The sequence below is a fragment of the Gallus gallus genome, chromosome 23, assembly GCF_016699485.2.
Source record: "Gallus gallus isolate bGalGal1 chromosome 23, bGalGal1.mat.broiler.GRCg7b, whole genome shotgun sequence".
Taxonomy (NCBI): domain Eukaryota; kingdom Metazoa; phylum Chordata; class Aves; order Galliformes; family Phasianidae; genus Gallus; species Gallus gallus.
The window spans coordinates 4,775,213-4,801,088 of NC_052554.1; the positions used below are offsets into that span (position 1 = coordinate 4,775,213).

Consider the following 25,876-nt stretch of genomic DNA (forward strand, 5'->3'; position numbering starts at 1 on the left):
GTGGGCGGTGCGGGGGCGGCAGATGGTGTTTTCCATCCCCGTCTCGTTCTGCCGCTGCCTCAGCCCCGCGTCCCCGGCACCGTGAGAACGTGAGCGGTGGGCGCTGCTCTGCGGCCGGGTGGGCTCCGGGGGGAGCGGGGGGGTTATGGAGGGGATGGGGAGAGACAAAGGCACGGGCTGCCCCACACCGGGGGGTCTCAGCCCCCTAACGGGGCTCTCTCACGGTAGGTGCTTTGGGAGGAGGCAGAGGCAGCGGGCGGGGGGAGAGGGGCTGCGCGGGGTCCTGCTGCTCCCGCACGGCCTCAGCCCCCAGCTGTGCCCCCAGAACCCCAAAATCCGTGTCTTGCTTTCTGCGTCTCTCACATCCCTCTGGGGAAGCAGCTGTGGGCAGAGGGGCTGCGCCGCACATATGCGGGCACTGCGTTGGGGGCTCTCCACGTGCCGCAAACCGAGGCAGGAACGTTTGCGTGGGGCCGGGGTGCGGTTGGGCACTGTGCTCTGCCCGCAGCTCTGCACGCTGTGCTGCTGCAGCTCAGCACAGTCCACCCGTGCTCGTGCCCCACGCCGTGCCGTGACCCAGCCGCGTCGGCCGCCCCGTTATTCGCCTTTAGGAGCAGGCATGAAATTTTAATTGCTTTATGTAACTTCCTGGGGAGGTGGGCAGAGCGCTGCTGGTCCCCACGTGCACCGGGAGCTGTGCGCCTGGCGGCGGTGCCCAAGGACTGGGGGGGTCCGTGCATGGGGCTGGGGGCAATCTGCAGGCCGGGGGCTGTGCAGGCAAACCATGGCTCCCGGTGACCCCATTGAGCGTGGTGGGACACGATGGGATACAGTGGGACCGCTGCTGTAACCCGGGATGCTGTGACAACCCACGTGGGTGACAGCGGCCCAAGGACCGCAGCGCTGGGATGTGGGCGCAGAGCACGGGGATGTGGCTGCTTAAAAAACCAATTGAAGGGAAAGAAAAACCCCCCAAAAACAGCTCAAGGAGCTCACGCAGGCCGCGCCACTGCCCCATGCCCAGCCTGGTGGGTGGCTTTGGGGTCGGGGCCGGGCACTGCCACTGTGCCACCGCTGCCACTGCACACAGCGAGGTGCTCACCGCCCCATTGTTCCGCTGCACTTCTCTCCTGCCCGTGCTGTAATTATTATTATTAGCAAATTACAGCGCCTGGCACGAGGGCCTCTGCGAGAGGGTGGCTGCTGCCGGCATTGTGGGGGGGGAGGCTGAGCCCCTCGGGGCTTCGCGGGAGGGCAAAGGGGGGTCCCGGGAGGAAAGCCCGCGGGTGGGAGGGACCCCCACGGCGCGCAGCTGCCCGTCCCCGCGCGCAGCCCCGCGGGTTCCCCCTCCCGGCCCGGCTGAGCCGCACCGGAGCGGGGGGTCGCGGGGCGCCGGGAGGCGGCGGCAGAGCCGCACCGGAGCCATCTTTGCGCCGCCGCCGCCGCCGCCTCCCGCTCTGATTCCCGGGGAAAATCCACCGCCGCGTCTTGGCTGCGCCTCGGCGGCCGCGCTCCGCTCCGCGCTGCACTGCGGGGCCGCCGCCACTCGCATGCTGCCTCCCGCCGCGCTCCCACGCGCGGGGCGCCGGCCCTTGCCGAGCCGAGCCCAGCCGAGCCGTGCCGAACTGAACCGGGCCGAACCGTGCCCAGCCCCGCAGCGCCGGGCCGTCGGGGGGCCGCCCCGCACCGGCCGCGGGATGTAGGCGGCGGAGAGGGGTAAGGGCGGCGGGCGCGGGGCTCCGGGGGTACCGGGTGGGCACCGGTGGTTGCGAAGGGGTATCGGGGTGGGTACCGGGCGGGGAGGGGGGGGCTGTCCGGGGTCGGTGCCCGGGGCGGGACGCGGCCGGGGGATGCTCGCGGTGCTCCCGGCGGCCCCTTTGCCTCTCCTCCCGTTCGGTTCCCGCAGCCGCTCCCTGCGCGGTATCCCGCGGGGGACGGTGTCAGCGCGGCTGCGGGGTCGGGGAACGCGTTGAGGCTGCGCTGGGGCTGGAGCAGAGCTGGGGGCTGCCGGGTGGGTCGGGGTGTTCTCAGGCACCGCAGTGGGCTGCTCGGTGCCCACCCGAGGGCCGCTCGGTGCTGCTGCGTGGGGGCAGCGATGGGGAGGGCAGGGATGGAGCATCCAGCGTCACCCACCCCCCGGGCACGGGAGGCTGTGCCATCGCTGCAGCCATCCCTTGGACGTGGTCCCGGCGCTCACCTGGTTCTGAGGGCTCAGATTGGGTTTGGGCAGGCCCAGCCCCCCCCCAGCTCGGGGGTCTCAGCAGTCACGGAGCTGGCAGCACCAGGGCTCTGGGGCTGTGTGACAGCCGTGTCCCACCAGGTGGGTGCAGGCCGGGGACTGCTGCGGGGCTGTGGCTCTCAGTGCGTTTCCAGGCTTTGTGGTCCAACCTGGCCCCGCAGTGGGGGCTTAAAGGGGATGGGATGTGGGTCCCTCTCTTCTCTCATAGCCTTCCTTCTCCTGGATGATCAGATTTTGTCCCTCCACCTCGTGCCAAACCTGCAGAGCGAGTTGGCGCTGGGATCGCTCAGCTTTCCCATCCTGTGACACTCAGCCCCGCGTGTCACCCCCCTCATGGGGCTGAACACGAAGCTCCAAACATGCAGGAGGGGCCGGAGCCGTGCATGGGCAGCAGCAGCCCCCACCAGAGCCCGGGCCAAGAGCTGAAGGCCTCCCTCACTGTAAATGGGGGCAGGATTCGGCCGGCAGTGCAGATTCCCCTTTAGGAAATGGATGTCATTTCCTGTCTATCTCAGTCCCTCGCCTCCCAGCTCTGAGCATCCTCCGCACACAGCCTTTGAGGACACGCGGCCGCGGGCGCTGCTGCTGGGAGCCGGGCACGAGGGATGCCATCCCTTATCCGAAGTGTTTTGTCGAGTGCTGGCAGGGCTGGAGGGAAAAAATTGCCATCAAAGTGCAGAGCTTCCCAGCTGTGGGGCGGCATTATTGCTGGCTGCGATACCCCACTGGTGGCAGATTTTGGAGGGGAGGGTGAGGGATGCTGCGGTGCTCAGGGGCTCCTCCTCTGCCTCCCCATTGGCATCTCAGGGCAGAGCCTATCTGTGGGGTCTCCGTGGCTGTGCCCACCCGCATGGACAGGATCCGGCCTCGTGGGTTCGGTGCCCATGTGCTGCTGTGGGGCTCCAGCTCCAGGTTTTGCAGGCGCTCGCCTCTCTTTGATCTGCTGAGCTGAAACTCTGGATCCCACCGAGGCAGAAATTGGGATCTGGAGCCAAAGGTGACTCTTGGCCCTTGTTTCCATCATGGGCGAAGCTAAAATCTGGAGGAGAGCGATGCAAAGGGCCTGGATTCGGCTTGGGAACAGAACGCGTGGCGTGTGCTCCTTCTGACCATAAAATTGGATTTCCTGAAATAGCATGCAGAGGCCCAAACTGCGGCAGGGACCGAATGACAGGTCAACAGGGGTGTGGAAGCCCCACCACGATCCTGGCTGCCTGCTCCGAGCCGTTGGCAGCGAGTAATAATAGTAATATACGGTGCCATTGCCTGGGAGAGCGCAGGGCTGGGAGCTAAGAATAGCAGCAGACGTGCTGCAGGCGGGGGGGCGGCGGGGGGGCCAGGATGCACAGGTGGATGGGTCCCAGCAATGGGTGGATGGAGGCGGACGGCGCATCCCTCACACAGCCTGCGGTGCGGGGAAAACGATGGGATGGGGACACGTGGAGCGGTCCCCGGGGTTGTGGACCCACATCAGAGCATCCGTGGGGCTCTGCAGCCCCGGTGCTGACGATGGGGGCGCAGCGCAGTGGGGCCGGGCTGCTCACTGCCAGCTGTGGCAGCCGCACGTGGCAGCAGGGCTGGTGCCCATCAGATTAGAGAGAATTAATTTGTGCTTTCCACGGTTCTGCGGGACTGGGGGTGCTCTGATGTCCCCCGCCCTGCAAGCAGATGTGCTCCGGCATCTCCCTGTGCATAAAGCCTTCCCTAAATCCCAGTTAGCTTTTGCACGTTTCCCTCCACCCCCCCTTCCAGCTCACTCCTCCCCAAATGCTGGAGTTGGAACGAGCCATGACATGGTTTCTAATCAGCTTCTGAATTCATATTTCTCTTGGCTCTCTTTGGAGGAGGCTTTTCAAAGCCTTTGTCTGATGCCGCCCGAGCTCTGCAGTTCTCGATGCCTGAGCAGCTCAGTGCTGCTCATGGGAGCATCCAGGAGACCCTACACAAACAAAGTGCTGTTTGCAGCGGGGAACTCGCAAGGACGCACCAACAGCACCCAGCGATGCTGCCAAGAGTGGGAGCCGAGGCGGTGCCTCCCCACCACCACCTGCAGCCCCAGGAGCTGTGCTGGGCTCCTGGCACTGCTGCTGGCACCGCTCTCAGTGCTGCACCGTTCCTGTGCCCGGCGCCGTGTGCCCGTCCTGGCCCGGCTCCGCTGCGCCCGGTGCATTGCTGCTCTTGGCTCCTTCTCTGGCACCCACCGCCTGTCAGCAGCGAGTTGTGGCTCTGAGCGGAGCCAGGGGATGCAAACACATCCTGGTGCTGCCAAACCCCAATTAATAACCGGTGAATCATGGGGCCGCTGGAAGAGCAGATGTTTGCGGCGCGGCTGCCAGCTCTCAGAGCTCACCGAGGGGCTGCTCGGCCTCAACCCCACAGCTCGGTGAGCCGGAGCCACTGGGGCTGGAAGCAGCTGAAGTTTGCGGTGGGCAGAGCAGAGCTGGAGAACAGCCGGCCCGTGGGAGTGCGGGGGTGCCGCGTCGGGAGGCTGGAGGTACCGAATCCCGGTGGTGGTACCCAACCCCGGTGCTGTGCTGGGGCTGGGACCCTCTGCTGGGGGATGCTGAGCCGGTCCCTGGTGGGGAGTGGTGTGTGTCTGCGATGTGGCCGCGGTCAGGGTGAGATGGAGGAATGGCAGGCGGTGTCGGTGTGTCACAGCACGCTCTGCTCAGAGCTCCCCGGGGGTGGTGGGAGAGGGGTGGTGCAGGTGGGCTGGGGGTGTGGGCGTGCGGGGGGGAGCTGTCGGGGGCGAGGGCTGCGCGTGGGAAGTGTGGGGGTGCTGTGTGTGCGGGGTAAAGCCGGGGACTGTGGTAAGGCTGGGGTGTGCACGGTGTGTGGGGTTACTGCTGCATTGTGTGTGGGTGAGTGGGGGTGCTGGGGGGCGCACAGCAGCGCTGTGGGGGCAGTGGGATGCGGGGGGTGCACAGCGATGCGGCGGTGCACGCGTGGCCGTGCCTCCGTCCATCCGTCTGCGCACACGGGGCCGTGTGTCCGCCTGTCGCCGCACAGCGATGCTCAGCGCGGGGGTGTGCGGGGGAGGGCAGCCCTTGCCGGGCACGTGGCCGTGTGCGGGGGTGGTGGGGGTGTGTCCCCAGCGCGGAGACGCCGACTGCGCTCGGAGGTGCCGGTGCTGGCCGGGAGCCGTGGGCACCGCGCTGCTCTGGGTGGCTGCGACCCCGGGGACACCTCCGGCCTCACCGCGGCATGGGCGGCCCAAAGGGGTTCTGTAGGAGGAGGGCGAACCGGGCCGCCGCGGTGCTCCCAGCTGCCGATTCCCACCGAGAGAGGATGGGCAACTCTGTGGCTTAGCAGCTGGGATCGGTGAGTGGGGTGCGGGGAGGGAGGATGGGGTGCTGGGTCTGGGTGCTGAGCGGGAGCCCGCACCCCTGCAGCGCTGCCCCTAACCCTTTCCTGGCCGAATCCCCTTTGCTGGCAGCCGGCTCACCTCGGTGTGCAGCGCGTGGCTCCCAGCCAGCCCTCGCCCAGACAAGCCGGGTTCTCCTCCCTCCCTTCCCCTGCAGCCCTGCGCTGTGCTGGGGCTGTGTGTGTCGGGGCCGGGCTCTGAGCTCGCCCGTGGGCACGAGGTGTGCTCCCCCGTGCAGAGACGGTGCTCTCCATGAGGATGTTCAGGTGAGCCCTCTCTGTGCCACATTGTGCTGGGCATCCTCGTGCTGTGCTGCTGGTGGTGCAGGGCGGGAGGGAGGGGGCTGTGCGTGTGAGAGGCTGTGCTGCACGTTTGGAGGTGCCGTGGGAGTGGGCGGCCCAATGTGTGTTGGGAAGGGGTGTGTTTGCCCACCCGTTGCATCCTGGAGGGGTTTTCCTTCTCTAGCAGCAGATTCCTGTGTCTGGGTGATAGCGCTGCACTCTGCCATGTGCTCTGGTTCCATGCATGGAGCCGGGAGCCCCGTGCCTGCCCACCTGCCAGACGGCCCCGCTGCCGTGAGGAGCACAGCCGGTGCCGACAGCTGCGCCTCGAGCTCTGCCTGTCTCCACTTCACTCCTCTTGATGGCAGCCAGGTCCCTCTGTGCAGCTTTCTCCTTACACCATGCCTGTACCTCCGGCGTGTGCTCCAGGAAGGGAAACCGAGGCAGGAGGGAGGGATGCAGCAGAGCTCTCTCTCGATCCCCACCGTCCTCAGGCTCGGTCCCACCCCTCACCCCGAGTTGTTTGCTCTTGCTGAGCCTGCACCCCATGATGCCGAGATGAGGGCGTCCCGGGACATGGCCTGTAGCAGCGCCCGCGCCGGTCCTACCTGAGTGCTCAGGGCCCTGGGGCTGCCTGGCTCCACCCGCAGCCACCTGGAGCCTCTGTGTCCTGGGGTGCAAGAGGGGCTGGGGGGGGCTGAGGGCTGCGATGGGCTGCAGGGCGTTGTGGTGGCCATAACGGTGGCTGTGATGGTGACATCTCAGCGGTTTGACAGTGGCCGTAGCGGCGGCTCGGAGGTGTCCGGGAGCTGTCCGCGGTGCTGTGCCCGGTGCGGCCATCTGGTCGTGGGACGACCCACGGCGTGTCTGTGTGTCCCTCGTGGGGCTGCGCTGAAGCTCAGGAGCCCCCACCTCCATGAGGACGTCAGGTTCCTGCCTGCCGCTGCCCTTTGATGTGCAGCAGCTGCAGCCGGGCTGGCAGGATGGGCAGCCAGCGCCGTTGTGCCGACACCCACACCCTGTGCGCCCACTGCTAATTACCCGCTGGGCGGGTTGGACGGGGATGGGGCACAGGTAGGGCTGGAAAGTGTGGCAGGGCCACCTGGGGACACGAGACACCCAAAGCTCCATCTGTTTTGGGGGCCTGGAGAGGTTCTTTGGTCCACATGTGGGTGTCCTGTCCGACGTGGTGTGCCTGGGGCCGGGGGATGCTGTGCCACCTCCAAGCCGGGTCCCCGCTCACTGTGACAGTGTCAGCGCTCCGGGCACAAAATGTCACACCATGCAAATGAGGCTGCGGGAGCGGCTGATTGAAGGGCCCTGCCCCGCCTCGGAGTTGCAATCAAATATGCAAATGGCTCCCAGGGAGGCTAGCGAGGGCTAATAATAGCGGGGGATGAGGCAGTGCAGCGTTCCTTGGGTGGGTTCTTCTGTCCCCAGTCAGGCGGGGATGTCACCCTCAGCAAGTGCTGGAGCATGGGGACAGCTTCAGGTGCTGTCCCTGTGCCCGCTGTCCCCAGGCAGCCTGGGGGGCTCAACATGTCCCCACCACAACCCCCCCCCTCCCCTGCTGGCACTTTGGGAGCTGGCAACTGCCTGACCTTTGTGAAGAATAGTGGAAGTAAGGCTGGAGACAACAGTAACTAATTATTCAAAACCTGAACCTGGAATAATTAGCCCAATTAACAGTCTCAGGTGACGTCGTATCCCATCTGATAACAGCCTGAAGAAGAAGGAAATTAATTAACCCATCAGACTGACATCTGTGGGTCGCAGTGCTCTACGGATGGCAGTGGGGGCATTTCAGGCACCCATCCCAATGGGGAGGAGAGGGTCCTGCTGCGCCCCGGGGGCTGTGTGCAGAGGAGTGTGGGGCTGGGGGGGAAGGTGGGGGCAATTGGGTGCAGGGAGGGGATGCCCCAACCTGAGGCCGCAGTGATGGGCAATGGGCCGGGGCTCAGCATCCCCTGGGAACACCACCGGCGCAGGTTTGTTAGCGAGGCGGCAGCTGTAGGCCTTTAAGGTTGCTGTGGAAACGGTGGTGCTCGTTATGGAGCAGAGGCTGCTGCTTGCCAGGCAGCCCCCCCGTGCTGCAGGAGGTGGACCCCTGCTTGGACATACAGAGCGCTGTGCTCGAGGGTCCCCCTTTGGGGAGGGGCGAGGGGTGGCAGGGCGGTGTGCAGCCCCTGCAGGCCAGGACCCCTCCCCTGATGCTCCGGCATGGACTCCAACAAACCCCCACCTTGTCCTTGGTGTGAGCAGAAGTACCAGGAATGCATGCACCCAATTGCACATGTGTGCAGCTGCATGCACACGGTCACACCTGCATGCACATATGTGCTTGCACAGCACGGGGTGCCAGCATGGTCACCTTCTGGGCACCACAACTGTGCCCTACACCTCTGCGTGTGCCCACACACACGTGTGCATGCCCATATGTCACCCCAAGCCCTGGCAGACGTGGCTGTGCCCTGTTCCTGCACGCGCCTTCCTTTGGGTAAACTGGGGCGCATGGGGACAGCAACAGCCGCCCCCTCCCCTCCGCCCTCTCCTCGCACCTCCATCTGCACGTGGCACACGGCCTCAGCGCCGCTCTGAGCTCTTGGAGTTTTAATGAGGTAAATGGTATAAAAGCACCGTTTGCCCTAAATGCCCATCGCTGCGTGAAGCTGCTGCGCGCGGTCCGGGCGCTGCCTGGGAGCTGCTGTGGGCGGTGTGGGGCGGGCAGCACTGGGGCTGTGGGTCTGGGCATGGCACCTGGGGGGGGGGAGGAGGAGGAGGAGGGCGTTGTAGAGCATTTGCAATCATTTTCCTCCTCCCCTCCAAGTGTACAGCTTACCTCAGCGGCTTATCAGCCTCCAATCTCATTAAATCAGGCAAATTGTAGCATCTGATATTTTATGGAGATTAAGGTGTGCGCCCAGACTCTATAATTATCAACAAAGATGTATTTACAATACCTTGTTGCTAGTAAACAAAAAATAACTTCAGATCAAAGCACTTTTAGAGGGAAATAAATCTGCCCATAAAGCCCCAGTGTGATGTGTGGGGGGAGGTGTGCGGGAGTGGTGCTGCCCTGCGTGGGGCCGTGGGGACACACGGGGCAATGAGGACACATGGGGACACACAGGGTGATGGGGACATGCAGGGCCATGGGGACGCACAATGGGAATGTCCCCAGTCCCACGTGGCTGCCATGGATCCAAGATCTCTGCGCTCGCAGGGATGGGGACACGGCCATCCCCTGTGCCACCTGTGCCATGTGTTACCTATGGGTGCCCTCTGCTCAGGGCACAGGATTTACACCCCAGGCTTCACCCCAGTCCTGCTGCCGTGGGGTTGGGATTTATTTGTGCCAACGCTGGAGCCTCCTGCCAGTGCTGTGGCCCTCTATTTGTCACCACACTGTGGATTACTGAGGAGGTGACACTGTTTTATTGCTGCCCGGTGTGGATTTATCCACATGACAGGACCTGGGCTCACCACCTGTGTAAATCACTGCAGTGGCTCTGCATGTGGTGGCCGAGGGACGTTTGGTCCCCGCTGCCCTATGGAGCTGTTCCAGGGTCCCCATCCCCAGGGCACATGGGGCATTGGGCACATTCCTTCTCTCCATCTCATCTGCTGCCCACTGAAACGCTAATAAAATGGTGATAATGCCGCAGACGTCCTCTGGAAAGGGCTTTGAGACAGATGAAAAGCCCTACTTAAGAGGGAGGCTATTATTATTAATAACTTGGAGCAAGGCTGTAAATTCAGCCGACGCAGCTATTATGGGAAACGGACCCGCTCCCACGCTGGCCCCACAGAGCAAAGGTGCCCGGGTGTGGGATGGGTGAGTGAGGACCACATCCCTGTGCCCAACAAAAAGACCTCTGGCAGTGCCTGGCTGCAGTGGGACAGTCCCTGCTGTTATGGGAAGGAGGGACCTGGGGCTGTGTGCGGTGCACGGGGCATCTCCCCCTGCACAAAGGGACGTGGCTGGGGTTGGGCACCAGGCTGAGACCTGGCTGCAGCTTGGGACAGGGTTGGCACAGCCCGTGGGGACCCCGCGGTGGCTGCCTGTGGGGGATCATTGGGGAGCTGTTACACATTCACAAAGGAGACATGAAAAATAACCCCGTGTGACTCCAGCAGCCATCAACCAGCTCAGCAAAAGGAGCAGATCCCACTTGGGATCATTTTACATCCCTCATTTCCATCCTGTGCTGCAGCACAGCCTGCAGGATCCTATCCGGGGCCCCTGTGGGTGCCAATACCCCATGGGCCCGGGTCTGGAGCAGGGGATGCTGTGGGGTGCATGGGGCTGTGGGCTCATAGTGCTGCCTGCGCCCAGCTTGGAGCTTCTGCGGGGGAACGAGCTTTGATATAAATATCTTTTTGCTCAGCACACGACCTACTTTCCAGACAATGCCATTAGCCTCTCGACTCCCCCATTCATCTTCCACCGTCCTTCCCTCTCTCGTGTCCCTGCGCTGCTCTGCGCACCCACTGAGTGGGGAGGAAGGATGCGCGCTCCGGGTGGCACCATGGGGACCCTGTGCTGGGGCCAACAGCTGTCCCCAGGGCCGCAGGGGCTGTGTGCCTGGCCCCCGACCTTGATCCTGCTTTGCAGAGGGGTCCCGGTCCTCTTTAGAGCTTCTCCATCCCACCCCAGAGGGTGCTCAGCTCTGGTTGTCCCCCGCTCCTGTCCCCAGCTCCAGTCACTGTGCCCTGGATGGCAAACAGCCTCCTCCAGAGACAGCTTCATCAGGGATGAAAGGGAGCATGGCAAAGCAGGAGGCAGCCAAGTGTCACCTCTGAGCTGGCACGCGGGCATTGTGCCGGGGGTCAGGAGGTACCCAGGAGCACCCCCAGCACCAGGGCTGTGCGTGGATGTCATCGGTGCGATCCCTGGGGAACGGCCTCGTGGCTGTCCAGGCTGTGCCCCGCGGCACCCGCGCACCTCCATGTGCTACTTGGGCTCAGTCCCCCGCAGCTAAAATTAAATATGCAATTCGTATTGCTGGTAAATCCTGTAAATCTCTTTTATCTCTAAGCTCTTGTCACAGGACTCTCAGGGGTGTAATCTCTGCGGGCCCCTCATGCTGCCCTTTGCAGCTCGCTATCTCACGCTGCTCTCCCCTTCCCTCAGCTATGGTGGGATGCTCAGGGGCTGCAGCAGAGCAGCATGCAGGGTGAGCTGAGCACCCCATGCACAGCCCAGCCCGGCCCTGTGCCACCCCCATACTGCTTGCAACGGGGACGCTGGTCCCAATGGAGTGACCCCATCCTCTTGGCACAGGGCTGTGCTGTGCCCGGTGCTCGTGTCCCCAACACCCATGCGCTCTGCCCCCATGCTAAGAGCATTGTGCAGAATTATGTATTTAAATATTTAGGTTTTCATCAGCTTTGCAAATTAAGCCCATCGATTAAAGCGGCAGTTCAGGCCTTCACTGGTGAGCGGTGCTGTGCTCTGCTTGGGGCTCTCTGTGCCCATCCAACCCTCACCCCATCGTGGGGCTGCAGCTGAAGATGGGGTGCAGTGGCACAGGGTGTCCTTTGGTGGGGACAGCGGGACTTTTGTTGCACATTTGCAGGGCCTGCTTGCTGGAAATGGCATCGTGAGCTGAGAACAGGGCCGGTGCTGCAAAGTGAATAGGTTTTTTTGGGTGGCATTTGAAGTCGGGGCAGGAGGTGGCATGTGATGGGGGAAGCAGACCAGCGAGCAGCCCCTTGGCACGGCTGCGTGCCCTGAGCTCGTGGAAGCTGCTTTGAAGTGATCCCCAGCTTAAGTCATTACACCGTGTGGTTGGGGAGATAAGTGGCTTTGAAGCAGGCGCAGCACTTCCCTATATTGGAAATGGGGTGAGCTGTGGTGCAGGTGGAACGGACGTGCTGGAGTTCAACTGGTTCTGCTGCACACCGTGAGGTTCTCCACATCCACGTCCCTGGAAAGAGCCCCCAGTGCAGGAGGACCACAGGACACAGCCTTCCAAGGGCACTGGGCTGGGGCAGCACGCTGCTGGGGGCACATCCATTGTGTCCTCCCCTTTGCTGTGGGTGAATATTGGGCACGTTGGCTCTCCATCCTGCTGGGCTGTGGAAGCAAAGCTCTCTGTGGGCGTTAGCAGTGATGGGCACGTGTTGGTGTGTGTGGGAGCCCCGTGCCATTGGTTTGTTGGTGGCACCGAAGGGCGGTGGTGGTGCCCTGGGAAGGCACATCCTTCTGCTGCATGGTGAAAGGAGGGCTGAGCTGTGGGACCACCACCATGCACCTCTTTGCTGCCCAGGTGCCTTTCCTCCCCGGCAGCCCCTGTCCTAATTACTCACTCATCCTTAATTACTCGCTCCTTCCGACACCCTGAGGCCTCTGTGCTGGTACCGTTGGTTGATCCATTGAGTGGAGCTGCGTGGCCTCAAGATGTCCCCACTGGGGAGCGGGGTTGTCCCCTGGCCCTCTCTGTCCCCTTCTGTATCCACGGTGGCTCCCGGTGTCCCCATGGGTCGTTCATCACAGCTGTCTTCTTCCTGCCAGCCCCATCTGCTCCCATTTATAGGGGTTTTGCTGCCTGTGAAGCAGCTCGCTCACAAACCGGGGGTCTGCTGGGCTCCCTCCTCCACGCCGGGATGCTCCGTCCCCAGCACAAACCTGCCAGCTGCCCCAGGGCTCCAGCGACGGCACACGGTGCTGGTGGGGACCTGGCAGCCCCCTCCCCCCGGCTCCGGCAGCAGCAGCCAGCAGTGGTGGTGGGGATCCCGGTGCTGGCGGCCGTGCGGGATCCCCGGCAGCTGGGGCACGGCACGGCAGTATTTCCTCGCTCTACTCAAGGAGTAATTGCTCAGATGGGGACTTGGGGCAACTCCCATCCCTCTCCCGGCATGGTAATGAGTCAAGAAGCCTCAAAGACAAATGGCTCATTAAGAAGCAGTGCTGCATTGCAGGATTTTTCATCCCACCAACCGCTGCATCAGCAGAGGCAGTACCTCGCGCTCACTCTCCCCAGCGCTGGGAGAAGGAGCTGTCAGGCAGCCGGTGCCGGTGCCAAAACTAATCATGTGCTTAATCAACGGCTCCCATCAAACGACCTGTCCTCAGCACCGGGAGCGGGTCGGATGGGAAGCACTGCGCTCAGTGCCACTCCTTGGGGTCGCCCAGTCGGGGTCACCCCAGGGATGCTGAGCAGCGCTCAGGGCTGGAGCAGCTCCTGCGCTCTGTGGCACCACGTGGACATGGGCAGGTCCGGCAGTGCTGCCCTGGGCTGGGCTGAGCGCTGGCTCTGCATGTCCAGCCCCAATGGCTATCGCTGGCATTGCTCACATTTGCAGTTCTTCAGCTGATGTTTGTCCTTCGTGACTTTTTAAAAAACACCCTCATCCCTTATTTATAGCCACGTGGTTCCCACCCCTCACCATCCCTTCCCAGGCAGTCTCCGCTCTCTGCTTTTTGTTTCATTACCGGTAATTTGGTTTCTTGATTGCATTACGTTGGCTGTGATCTTTATATCCTGCTCACTCTCTGTCCCAGGTTGGCTTCTCTCGGGGCTCCTCCGGATGTCCATCCGAGCACTCAGCAGGGCCTGCACAGCCCCAGCACTGCTGGGAGCACAGAGCTCTGCACAGAGCAAAGCCCCTTTGGGCAGCCCCAAACTCTGCGCTCCCAGCTGTGCTCGGTGCATCCCTCTGCTCCGAGCTCCCAACCAACCTTTATCCATCTGCACGTTGCTGCATGACGGATACTGCGATGCCAGCACTGCTCCTGCCCTGCTCAGCCCTCCTCCACCAGCAGGACCAGTGTGTGGGCTCTGGGGATGGGAGGTGGTCTGCAGCTCCACGCAGCCACGCAGGGCTGCTCCCCCCCTTCCTTGTGAAGTAATTACTTCCAGGAACGACAAACTTCTGACTAATTACACTATCTCTCTCCGGCCTGACGCAACTAATGAAATATCTGTAAGCTGCTTTCAGCTAATTCCACTTTTAAGAAAATAATGACTCGATGCAGAATTACGCACTAAATTGGGTGATTCCTTCCCCAGCCCCTCCCCAAACCCCCCTTTCTTTGTTTTTTCAGGCTGAGTACATTTTACTAATATGGCCTAATAAAATAACAGACTAATTAGTATTAAATAAAATATTTGCTTTCTGCAATCCTTCTCGCTTACAACTGGTTGGAGCAAAAGTAAATAGATGAAAGGTGCGGTGGAAGCGACCTGGCGCTATTCCGTATTTATTTCCATCCAACGACTGTAGATCAAATTTGCTCAGCTCCGAAGTGGGAAGAGCGTTATTTTTTGTCAGGCTCCAGCTCGCACGCGGCGCCGGGAGCTCAAGCTGCGTGTTTGTTCTCTCTTACTTTCATCACAAGCCATAAAAATCCCCAGCAGGAACCGCGCTGGCAAACTTGTCGCTAATTTGCAAAGCAGAATGGACCGGGATTGCTGCGCATCTCTGCCGGGCGAGCGGCCGCACAAAACCACTCTGCTCTCGCTGGTGGCAGGAGGAGCCTTTGTGGAGCATATGGACGGCTCCAGTGCAAATCAAAGTCAGTGCTGAGGCGGCTGCTGGGCAGCTCCGGCGCCCGCTGGCAGGGAATTGCATAAGAGGATGTGGCTGGGGATGGGTTTGGGGCGTTGCTGCGCCAAACATGTGCAGGGCTGTGCTGGCCGTGGTGCTCCTCGGCTGGAGGAGGGAAGGATGCGGTGCTAAAAACCCACAGGGATTTGGGTCAGGCTCTTTCTGGGGACAACCACCCTCGCTCTTCCTCTCTGTGCTTCATCTCCCTGCAGAACTTTCGCCCTGGGACGCGCTGCTGGAGGGGACGCTGGGCTGTAAGGACATGAGGACGTGAGGACAGCTTCCCTGTGAGCGCCGGGCGGTGAGTGCCGGGATGTGGCTTTTGGGGTTGGACCTGAAAATGTGGAAAAACACTCATTTTGTGGTACTGGGGGACGTGGTTCAGTGGTTGTAGTGGGTATGGGTTTTGTGGGCGTAGTGGGCACGGGTCAGTGGTTGGACTTGATCTTAGAGGTCTTTTCCAACCTTAGTAATTCCATGATTCTAACACTGTGTCAGACCTGAGTGTTGCAGTGGTGTTTGCAATCCTGTCCCCTTCCAATGGGGGTGCAGGGGGTCTGGGCTCTATGGGGGCCGCACCGCATCCCTGCAGCCCTCGGCATCATCGTGGCATTGCCAAGGCTGAGATCTCACCGTGCCGTGCTGGGGAGCAGAACTGCCTCTGCTGAGGGCCCCTGGGGGAAATCAAACAGGGAGGTGGAATTTGGGTGAGCCCCACAGTGCCCGGGGTGATGGGTCCCGGTCCGCCCGACGCTGACCCTGGGGTGGGGAGAAATGCCAGAAGAGCAGAAGTCAGAAGGAGGTTGGTGGTGGGGGAATTGCTGATGGGAGTTTCTCCAGGCTTTGGATGCAATAAAGGCAAGAAGTGAGTTATTTGTAATGGTAATTACGCTCTTCCAGTTTATCCTAGCACATAATTGTGTGGGCGGTAGGTTCCCAATGGTGGTAATTACCCTGGTGTTAAATGGCACAAAATTCAGACGGGTGCTGGGTTCTTTTTCCCTTTTCTGAATCTGAGATGGGACGTGGGGATGGGAGCGTTCCCTCGGGTCCCTGCATGGGCAGCACAGCAGTGACCCGGGCACATGGCCCATGCTGAGACCCACAGGAGTGCTCCATCTCCATCCCCATCCCCATCCCTATCCCTGTTCCCATCCCAGTCTCCATCCCACTGCTGGTGGCTGCAGGAAAGCTGCAGCACTGCTTTGCCGGCGCGCTGCTTTGTTTAATTCCTCCCATTCCTGAGCACAAAAGCCCGCCTGGCTCCTAATAACGGGCTGCTCAGCTGTTTTGACTCCTTCTTCCCAACGCCATGGCAATATTTGCTTCAGCTGAGCACTTCCCTCGATGAACATGAGATGATAGCTCAGCCCGAGGCAGAGGCGGGGCTGGGAGGGATCCTGCAGCCACTACCCATCCATCTGTCCATCCATCCATCCATCCATCCATCCGTCCATCCACCCATCCCTTTGTCCTGCTGCTGACCGCCCACCCGTTCCCACACCCCCCAGCCTCTTGTCCATGCCTCATTCCAGCTCTCCCAGGAGAGCAGAGGCATTTCTTCTTCCAGCAGGCTGCTGCTTCCTTCGTTTAAGATGCAGCAATTAGGGAGCCTCGTTAGAGCTGGAGTGAGATTGTGAGGGCGGGAGGGAGATGAGCGGGGCCAAGCGTTGTAGCCTTGATGTTGGGAAGAAAGGCAAGGGGAGAGGCCGGGGGGTGTCTGGGGGATGCTCCCTGCTGCCACCAGTGCCTGTAGCCACCAGACCGTGCTGTACTCAGAGGTGTTGAGTCCCCATACCCTCCTGGTACTCTGTGGGCACAGCCTCAATGTCTCAGTACACCCCAGGGGTTCCTCATTTTCTCCCTCATGCTCCCCATCCAATTGCTCCATCCCATTGCTCCATCTGGGCTCAGTGTGGCCCCCCAGGGCTGCTCGTCCCCGCTGGTTGTCCCCAGGCATGTCACCACGGCTGCTGCGCCTTTCCTGAGCCTGATTGCAGAGCTGGGGTGCCCATGGCACCCTCCCTAAATATGATAACAAGGGTGTTAATTGACATCGGTTAATTAACCGAGCTACACTAGAGAGTAAGTAATTTCCTCGTTGATAGTCATAGCCAAGGCAGAGCCTTTGAGGGGCTGTAAGGAAGACAAATCCCTGTGGGGCACACATGTCTCTGGGGGTCTGTGTGGACCCGCACCGCATCTGGGGACACAGCGAGGACAGAGCCAGCCCCAGGGCTGCCATCACGGCGGGCTGATGTGATGCTCTGCATTTGCTTAAGAAATGGTTAAACGAGAGCTATGTGTGTGTGGTGGCAATGCATGGGGATGGCAATGCATGGGGATGGCTTTCCTTGCTCCATGTCCTTGCTGCCAGTGGACACGTGGTGGTGGAGGATGGCACTGGAGGAATGTGAGGTGCCGATACACAGTGGAGTGGTGGGAGGATGGGTGGGATGGAGGTGTCAGCACAGAGCAGCCCCCCCGACCCTCCGCTTCAGCTCATTAGTGGCTCTGTGAATCGCAACGGCTGGAAAATGCAGCCAGAACCGTTTTCCTAATGGAAAAACACGTCATAATATTTGGTGCCAGGGAAGAAAACAAGTTTCTGATGATGTCGAAATGTCCTCCCGCACTGTCTACTAAGGATCTGCTTTGAATGCTTCGAGGCAGGCTGCTGCTTTCCCTCAGAAATCCCTGTGGTTTGGCATCCCCTCGGGCAGCCCTGCAGTCCCCAGTGCCCTGGGTGGGGTTGGGGGGCTCAGCCAGGCTGGATCCTGCCATGGGTGCTTCCTGACCCCGTGCAGCCAGAACACTTTGCCTGCGTAGGAATGGAGGTTTGGGCAGCTGGATGGGAGCATGACGGTGTGCCCGTGCCTGTCCCCGCAGGTGAGCCCGCAGGGAAAGCCCTGCAGGATGCCGAGGCTACGGGGCAGGTGCTGACACCATGAAGGGCTACCATGGGGAGCGTAGCCAGGCACAGCACTCCTCCGGCCACCGCTGCCGCTGCATCCCAGAGGACTGCGAGCATCCCTCCGACTACATCCCCCACGGCCCCGACGGCCGCCCGCCTTACCTCCTCAGCCCCAGCGAGCCGTGTTCCCTGGAGCATCCCTTCTGCCCGGTGCGGAGCCCCAGCGTGGCCGGCGAGTGCGGTCCCCTGAGCGATCCGCCCTCTGGCAGCGCCAGCAGCACCTTCCCGAGGATGCACCACGCGCAGCAGCAGCAGCCCTACGACTCCTGCGACGAATGCATGGCGACCGCCCACCCCTCCAGCAAGATCAACCGCCTGCCCCCAACGCTGCTGGACCAGTTCGAGAAGCAGCTGCCGCTGCACCACGACGGCTTCCACACGCTGCAGTACCCGCGGGCCGGTGGCACCGAGCCGCGCAGTGAGAGCCCCAGCCGCATCCGCCACCTCGTCCACTCCGTGCAGAAGCTCTTTGCCAAGTCGCACTCCCTGGAGGCGCCCGCCAAGCGGGATTACAACGGCACCAAGATGGACGGCCGCGGGGACGGCTACCACCACCACCACCACCATCACCACCACCACCACCACCAGTCCCGCCACGGCAAGCGCAGCAAGAGCAAGGATCGCAAGGTGGACTCCCGGCACCGGTCCAAGATGATGGGCTGGTGGAGCTCCGATGACAACCTGGACAGCGACAGCAGCTACATGGTGTCTGGCCGGCACGCCGTGGACCAGGGCACCCAGTACTGCGTGGACGCTCCCGAAAGTGCCTTCAGAGACTTGACCTTGAAGAGTCTAAAGAGCGGCGGGGAAGGGAAATGCCTGGCGTGTGCCGGGATGTCCATGTCTCTGGATGGACAGACGGTCAAGAGGAGCGCCTGGCACACCATGACCGTCAGCCAAGCCCGCGAAGCCTACCCCAGCGCCAGCGGCACGGAGAAAACCTTGATGCTTCAGGAGACAAAGGCCAAAGACAGAGCCTACCAGTACCTGCAGGTGAGAGGGACAGGCAGGGCAGGTGCTGCTGTCCGACAGGACTGTGGTTGGTGATGCCATGGGGTGAGCTGGGGCTGTGTCTCTGCATCCTGGTGGCTCAGGGTGGTGTGGGGCTATGCCAGCTCCACTGGTTGCTGCTGTCCTCAATCCTCGTGGGGTTCCTTGCAGGTGGCACCAAGTTCCTCTGCCATCTTCTGGTCCATGGGTTGGGGTCATGGCAGCTCTAGCTGCACAGGCTCCTCACAGCCCTCTGCCCTCTCCCTCTTTTGGGCTTTTATCCTGCGTGCGCCTGGCCCAGTGCCACTGCCAGTCCCATCACGTCACCAGGCGGTGACCCTTCTAGGTCACCTCCCTTCCAATTAAAAGCTAATTAACTCTTCGCTCCCTTTCCCGGGGGAAGGAGACAGGGAAAAGCAACGCTGGGGTGGGTGGCAGCGGGGGGTATCAGGGCAGAGTGCCGGCCCCGCCACCGTCCTGCATGGTCTGGGGACACCATTGTGCCACCGCAGCCTGGTAAGGGCCTGTGGCAGCGACACAGCCACACTGGCATGGGTGGGATTTGGCCTGGTCGTGACTGCCAGGGGGGCCACGAGGTGGGAAATGGCAAGCAGAGGACGCAGCTGGGACTGCCAGGAGGGACCTACCCTCCTGGGTTTGGGGCAGGGAGGGTGGAAGAGTGGTGCTGGGCTTGGGCTGTTGCGTGCCACTGTGCACACCCACACTCACCCCCCACCCCAGGTGCCGCAGGACGAGTGGAGTGGGTACCCGGCGGTGGGCAAGGACGGGGAGATCCCCTGCCGGAGGATGCGCAGTGGCAGCTACATCAAGGCCATGGGTGATGAGGACAGCGCCGATTCGGATGCCAGCGCCAAAGTGTCGCCCCGGGCGGCCACGCGGAGAGACAGCTACCGCCGCTCCTCCAGCGCCGACCAGGCCAGGAGCAAGTAAGGGTGCTGCTGGGCTGCGGGAGGGACATGGGCTGCAGCCACGAACAGAGAAAGGGCACAGATGCAGGGAGACTACAGTAGCATTCCCAAATAGCGGGAGTGTCCCCGTTCCCACTGCACATAGCATGGAATTTCCCCTCTCCTGATGGCTCTGTATCAGTGGCCCCCAGGATGGATTTTTGGGTTGGTGATGACCCTGTGCTGGGCACCTGCTGTCTCTGCAATGTGCTGGCTGCCAGGAGCTCTTGCTGCAGCTGCACTCTGTCTGCATGGGTGCAGAACCCCAGTGGGGACCTTGCATGCGCCTCGCTGCCACCGCTTGTGCACGGAGCCCTGCACGGCAGCACCCTGCCAGGGGCTGCTCCACCTCGGGGCTGGCACGGGGAGCCTGCTCTGAGCATCTCTGTGCCAAACCCGAGCAGAGGGCAAAGCGCCAGGCAGGCACATGGAGCACGACTGTTTTGGAGAGCTATGTTCAGTCCCACCTGCGGCAGCCCTGGGGAGCCCCCAGCCCTGCCAGGAGGGTAGGGGCAGTGGGGAGGGCTCTCTGCAAGAGCTGCAGTGGGCAAGCGGAGCTTGTGGGACCATCGCTGCGGCTGCATTTCCAAATGCTCGGCTTGACTGTGTTGCTTTTGGTGCCATCCCTTCTATTCCCACTGTCTCTCATTAGGTTTGCAAGTAGGCACTATTCTGATTCATATATCTGTAACTGTCCCAGCTGCGGTGTGCCACCTCGAATGCTCCCTCGGGGGCAGGGCTACGGGCGCTCCTTCACCACTGGCCAGGTAGGGTCTGTGTCCCAGCTGGCACCTGGCACTGTGCTGGGGCCATGGGTCTGTCCCCACACCGGGACAGAGGGCACATGCTGAGGATGCCGCCCCAAGCATCACCCACCGCTCTCCACAGATCAATGATGAGCTCAACCACCAATTTGAGGCTGTGTGTGAGTCCGTTTTTGGTGAGGTGGAGTCTCAAGCTGTGGAGGCTCTGGACCTGCCCGGCTGCTTCCGCATGCGGAGCCACAGCTACCTGCGGGCCATCCAGGCGGGCTGCTCCCAGGATGACGACTGCCTCTCACTCTTCTCCATGTCAGCCCCCGCCGGGCCGCCCATCACCAGCAGCATCCTGAAGCCCGGCACCTGTGAGTCCTGGGGGTGGTGAGGGATTGGCAGCATGAGGGTCCCCATGCAGCCCCACATGCACTGAGCCCCGTGCAGCCCCACCTTGCTCATGGCTCAGCAGCACCATGGGATGCCCCCCACTGTGCCCCCAGCATCCTTCTGCTGTCCTTCCCACACTTCTTTCCCTGTTCTTTGCTGCCCCTTGCTGCGTGAATGGATCTGGGCCGCTTTCCGGTCCCTTTCTGGAGATAAATTGGCCAAATGGCTGCTCAGGGTCCTGCAGGGCTGCCCCACATCAGTGTCTGGGCCCCTTGCTGTGGGTGTGGGTGGGTGCTGCTCCCCAGGGCACCCGTTCGCGGTAGGAAATGAGCAAATGTTCTCTGTTTTCACGCACCTTTTCATCCTGCGCCTCTCCCACAACAGCCTTCAGTTACAGAAAAGCTCCACCTCCCATCCCTCCAGGAACCAAAGCCAAGCCCCTCATCTCCGTCACCGCGCAGAGCAGCACCGAGTCTGCTCACGAGAGCTACCTGCCCAGCGAGGTCACCCGTGGCCCCGCCTGGTCCAAAGACGCCGCGGCCCGCTGCAATTCGGCAGAGAGCCTGGAGAGCTCCAAGGTGACGGCCGTGTCCCTTGAACTGCCACCGGTGCAGCCCCGCACCGCCCCCAAGCCCTCCACGCTCATCATCAAGGCCATCCCCGGGCGGGAGGAGCTGCGGAGCTTGGCTCGGCAGAGGAAGTGGCGGCCGTCCATTGGCGTCCAGGTGGGCTTCACTCCTCCGGATGGGCTGAGATCTGGGTATCAGTCTGCCCAAGCCGTGCTGAGAGTCCACCACTTGTCCCTTTGCTTCCAGTGTGCCTCCGTGGTGGCCCTAATGCTTGCATGCTCACCACAGTGGCCCTAACGCCACCTCCGTGTCCACTGTGTGGCCTTAATGCCACCTCCTATGCCAACACAGTGGCCCTAATGCCACTCCTGTGCCCACCCACTCTCCCAACAATGCAACCTTCTCTGGGCATTTGGATGCCTATGGCATGGGGCCACCCTCCAGCACGCTCTCCCTCTGCCCCTGGCAGGTTGAGGCTGTCTCTGATTCGGACACGGAGAGCCGGAGCCAGAGGGAGTTCCACTCCATCGGAGTGCAGGTGGAGGAAGACAAAAGGTATGCCCCATGCTGCGCCCTGCCAAGTTCCTTGCCCAGTGGCTTTCCCCATTTGGATTCCCCCGGGGCCTCCTGAGCTGACCCAGTTCCTGCCTGCATCACTTTCTCTCATCTGATGCTCCCAGAGCTCAGCACCATCCCTATCCTGACCCTTCTGTCCCCATAGGGAGCAGAATCTGGCCTTGGTGCTCATACTTCATTGCTTCTAAGGGACACCCTGGGGACGGGGATCCCCTGCTCCCACACTGTGTTGGGGTCTCATTTGCTGGGGCTCACCTTGGAACCTGCCCAGACGTGGGTGAAAGCTCTGGGCTTTTCTGCAACAAAACATTTTTGCACGGGGTGGGCGTGCTGTGTGCTGGGACCTGCATGGTGCACGAGGAGATGAGCGCTGGGAGCGTGCCCACTCACCCTGATGCACACTGCTCTGCATCCTCCAGCATCGTCCAGCACCGGTAGCCATGGAAACGGGCTAAGAGTGCAGGAAATGAGGGACAGGAAAGATGCAGCTGCTCAGGGCTGTCCCTGCAGCCTCAAACACTGGGTGTCCCCAGCCCCGGGATGGTGCCCACAGCGAGACAGGGATGGTAGGGATGTCCTCGCTGCCTCCTTCGCTGCCAGCATCCTCGCCACAACGGTCCCACGCGCTCTCTCTGTCCCAGGCGTGCCCGCTTCAAGCGCTCCAACAGCGTGACGGCGGGCGTGCAGGCAGACCTGGAGCTGGAGGGCTTCGCAGGGCTGGCCGTGGCCACCGAGGACAAAGCTCTGCAGTTCGGCCGCCCCTTCCAGCGGCACTCCTCGGAGCCCGAGTCCGGCCGGCAGTATGCTGTGTACAAAACAGTGCACACGCAGGGCCAGTGGGCGTACCGGGAGGACTACCAGATGCAGTACGATGCGGTGGAGGTGCCGCGCCGCGATGCGTGGGTGGAGCGGGGCTCCCGCAGCCTGCCTGACTCCGGCCGTGCCTCCCCCTGCCACCGCGATGGGGAATGGTTCATCAAACTGCTGCAGGCCGAGGTGGAGAAGATGGAGGGCTGGTGCCAGCAGATGGAGCGGGAGGCTGAGGACTACGACCTGCCGGAGGAGAGTGAGTGGGGCCGGGTACCCAGGGCTGCACCGCGCTGCTCTCACCTTTGGAGCGTCCTGGTGGTGCCACCTGGCTCAGGGAGGGTCAAGAGGTTGGGATCAGTGTAGACATCTCTGGGGATCCCGAATGGTGGAGCAGGGCCCTCATTGGGTGGTGGGGAGGGGATGCCCGTGTCCCTGTAGGAGATCTGACTGTCTGCTTTCTGCCCGGTACCGCCAGTCCTGGAGAAGATCCGGAGCGCTGTGGGCAGTGCTCAGCTCCTCATGTCCCAGAAGGTGCAGCAGTTTTACAGACTCTGCCAGCAGAACATGGTGAGTGCCGGAACACCGTCCTGGGGTGAGCTGAGCCTGTGGCTGGTGGGGCGATGTCAGCACAGTGGGTGTCCTGCATGTGAAACGTGACCAACGTGGTCCCTCACTGTCCCCACAGGATCCCAACGCATTCCCGGTGCCCACCTTCCAAGACCTGGCCGGCTTCTGGGACCTGCTGCAGCTCTCCATTGAGGATGTCAGCATGAAGTTTGCAGAGCTCCAGCAGCTCAAGGCCAACGGGTGGAAGATCATTGAGCCCAAGGTAAGGGCAGGGCTCGCTAGGGGAGCGCAGGGCTGGTGCTGTGCGTGTCCCTCCTTTCCTCTTCATCCCCAAGCACATCCATGGGCAAAACACTGCTGTAGAGTTACCGCCAGCGGAGCCAGCGGGTGCTTTTAGCAAACACTTGAAAAACAAAGAGCAGGGAAAAAATGAGGCCATTCCTCTGCTGTGATATTGCAGCTGGATTCTGGGCAGTGCCGTGTGCCAAGGGCCAGGCACGATCCTGCACACGTGCAGCTGCACGGAGGGATGCACAGCGCAGCCTCATCTCATTGCTCTGACACTGGCAGGGGGATAAAGGAGGCTCAGGGCCGGTCCCACGCTCACCCTGAGGCTCTCCCACTGTCTGTGCAGGAGGAGAAGAAGGTGCCTCCCCCGATACCAAAGAAGCCGCCGCGCTCCAAGGTGCACCCGGTGAAGGAGCGCTCCCTGGACTCGGTGGACCGGCAGCGGCAGGAGGCACGCAAGCGGCTCCTGGCAGCCAAACGCGCCGCCTCCTTCCGCCAGAACTCGGCCACCGAGAGCGCAGACAGCATTGAGATCTACATCCCCGAGGCGCAGACCCGGCTGTGACCGCGGCCTCGGCTTTTCTACCCGGACTGGACGGCGCGTCCATCGCTCACTGTGATCAGGGGCCGTGGGGACACCCTGGGGGCAGCGCTTGGCCCGCTCACAGCTTCTCTCTTTTCTATCGTAGACGTTTCATGGATCCGACGGTGAATGAGCACCAACCCGGTTCTGCCCCATCCCGTTGCCCCCTGCTCGCATGCCCCTGCCCGTCTCTCCCAGGGTCCAGGGCTCTTCCTTCCCCCTGCCCTCTTTGGGGCCGTGTCTCAGCTCTTCTATCCCTTGACCCCCACCTTGGTCCCCATCCCATCCAAAGGAGAGGTGACCCCAGCCCCCGGCCCTGCCGGGTGGGAGGGGATGGGGCTGCAGGCAGGCCCCCCCACCTCTCTGTAACTCAGTGCAATCCCACGGCTGCGGGGACGGACCCCCCGAGCCCCCAGCCTCATGCCCAGCTGGAGCCCCGCTCCGCTCCCTGCCTCCTGCCCCGGTGCTGTGGGGAACCCAGGAGTCCTCAACCTATATCCATATATAAATATTACCTAAGGAATAAAACAGAAACTACACATGACCAGAGCTGTGTTCTGGAGGGCGGGTTGGACCAGAGCAGCAGGTCCCCTGACCCCAGTGAGCTGAACCTGCATCCCTCACACTGAGCAGCAGCACTGTGCTCTCCAAGCCCTTCCTGCCCCTTTTCCCAGTCAGTTGCATGGGAACACCATGGGGACAGGGCAGTCGGTTCCCCTGCATCCTGCAGCCCGGGCACAGGTGTGTGAGCAAGGCAGCAGTGCTGGGGAGTCCTTCCTATGCTTATGCAGGACCTTGGTGCAGGGACAGAGCAGGTATGGTGCTGCTGGCCGGGGCTGGCCTCGGTGTCCCCTGCACGTGGGGACAGGGCTGTAGGTGTGGGGCAGGAGCTTCCCCCTGAGTGTGGGGCTGCTGAGAATCCCTCACAGGGTTGCCCCCTTCTCCCTGAGCTGCCAGTGCTCTGTAAGGATGGGATGCCACGGATGGGGTGTTGAGCCCTCAGTAACCCATGGGGACAGGGGACAGCCTGGGATGCAGCATTTATGCTACAGGAATTCCCTGAAGCCACGAATTCCTTGACGGCAGCTTCCACAGGGGATCTGGAGATGAGGCTGCATCCATCCCATCCCCATCCCGAGCACAGCCCATACAGGGCAGGTGCACAGCGCATCCGTGCTGCTGGCCCTTGGCGAGGGGCTGCCACGGGGAACAGCCCCAGCTGCCTGCTCCCACCGCCCCCATGCCCAGGGAACATCTGCCTGCACTGTGACCCCTCCAAGGGCCACCCTCCCCAAGGCCCCTTCTCCCCATGGGTGGGTGGCACGGGGAGTGGATGCCGGTGCCTATAGGTTCCTATAGTTCCTATAGGTGCCAGGCACCTCCCCAGACCCACAGCCAGCTCTGCAGGATTTGGGGGCGGGGGGCTTCAGCACGTGTCCCCTCACAGTGGGGGTCTGGGAGGGTCTCAAGAGCAGGGCAGCGATTCTGGGGGGGCTTTGTGCCCCGGCGAGAAGCGGTGCTAAAGGTCCAGGTGTCACTTCTTGGGGGGCAAGTAGGAATCAGGCATCGTGAGGGATGATGGGGGGAGGGCGCGGGGATGGAGCTCCCAGCCCCACTCACCCCACAGCCCGGTCCTGCCACCGCCACACCGTAGCTTTAGCGCCGTGCCTGCACGGGGACACCCTGAGCCCCCCTGAGACCTCCGGCCCTGCCAGCACTGTACAGTGACCGTGACACGTGGCTCCGTTTTTATTGTAACAAACCTCCGGAATTAATAAAAAGACCACTTTGGTTACTCCGGGGCAGCGGCCGCCTCCCCACGGGGACACGGCTGGCGCCCGGCTCGCCTTTCCCTGCTCTGTGTGCGCCTTTGGTGTGCGTGGGGTGGGCACGGGGGGGGTCTGCGGGTGGGCACGGGGGGGTTCACGATGTGGGGCGAGAAATCACACACTTACAGAACCGCAGGGGTTGG

At 62.2% G+C, this 25,876-nt stretch overlaps 1 protein-coding gene across 5 annotated transcripts; it reads left to right on the plus strand.

Moving 5' to 3' along the window:
• DLGAP3 (DLG associated protein 3) lies at positions 1–25,756 on the plus strand. 5 transcript variants are annotated; one of them, XM_046903581.1, is made up of 12 exons: positions 1–89; positions 14,650–14,738; positions 17,327–18,404; positions 19,143–19,348; positions 20,022–20,136; positions 20,258–20,492; positions 20,896–21,236; positions 21,550–21,635; positions 22,298–22,722; positions 22,942–23,033; positions 23,152–23,295; positions 23,668–25,756. In XM_046903581.1, exons 3-12 carry the CDS (start codon positions 17,385–17,387, stop codon positions 23,884–23,886), a joined length of 2,883 nt encoding a protein of 960 aa, XP_046759537.1. In that variant the 5' UTR covers positions 1–89; positions 14,650–14,738; positions 17,327–17,384; the 3' UTR covers positions 23,887–25,756. The 5 variants fall into 5 exon arrangements, with proteins under 5 accessions (XP_046759537.1, XP_015153301.1, XP_004947837.1 ...); XM_015297815.4 differs by lacking the exon at positions 1–89 and adding an exon at positions 1,553–1,716; XM_004947780.5 differs by lacking the exon at positions 1–89 and adding an exon at positions 5,338–5,560.
• Positions 25,757–25,876: the final 120 nt, after the last annotated feature.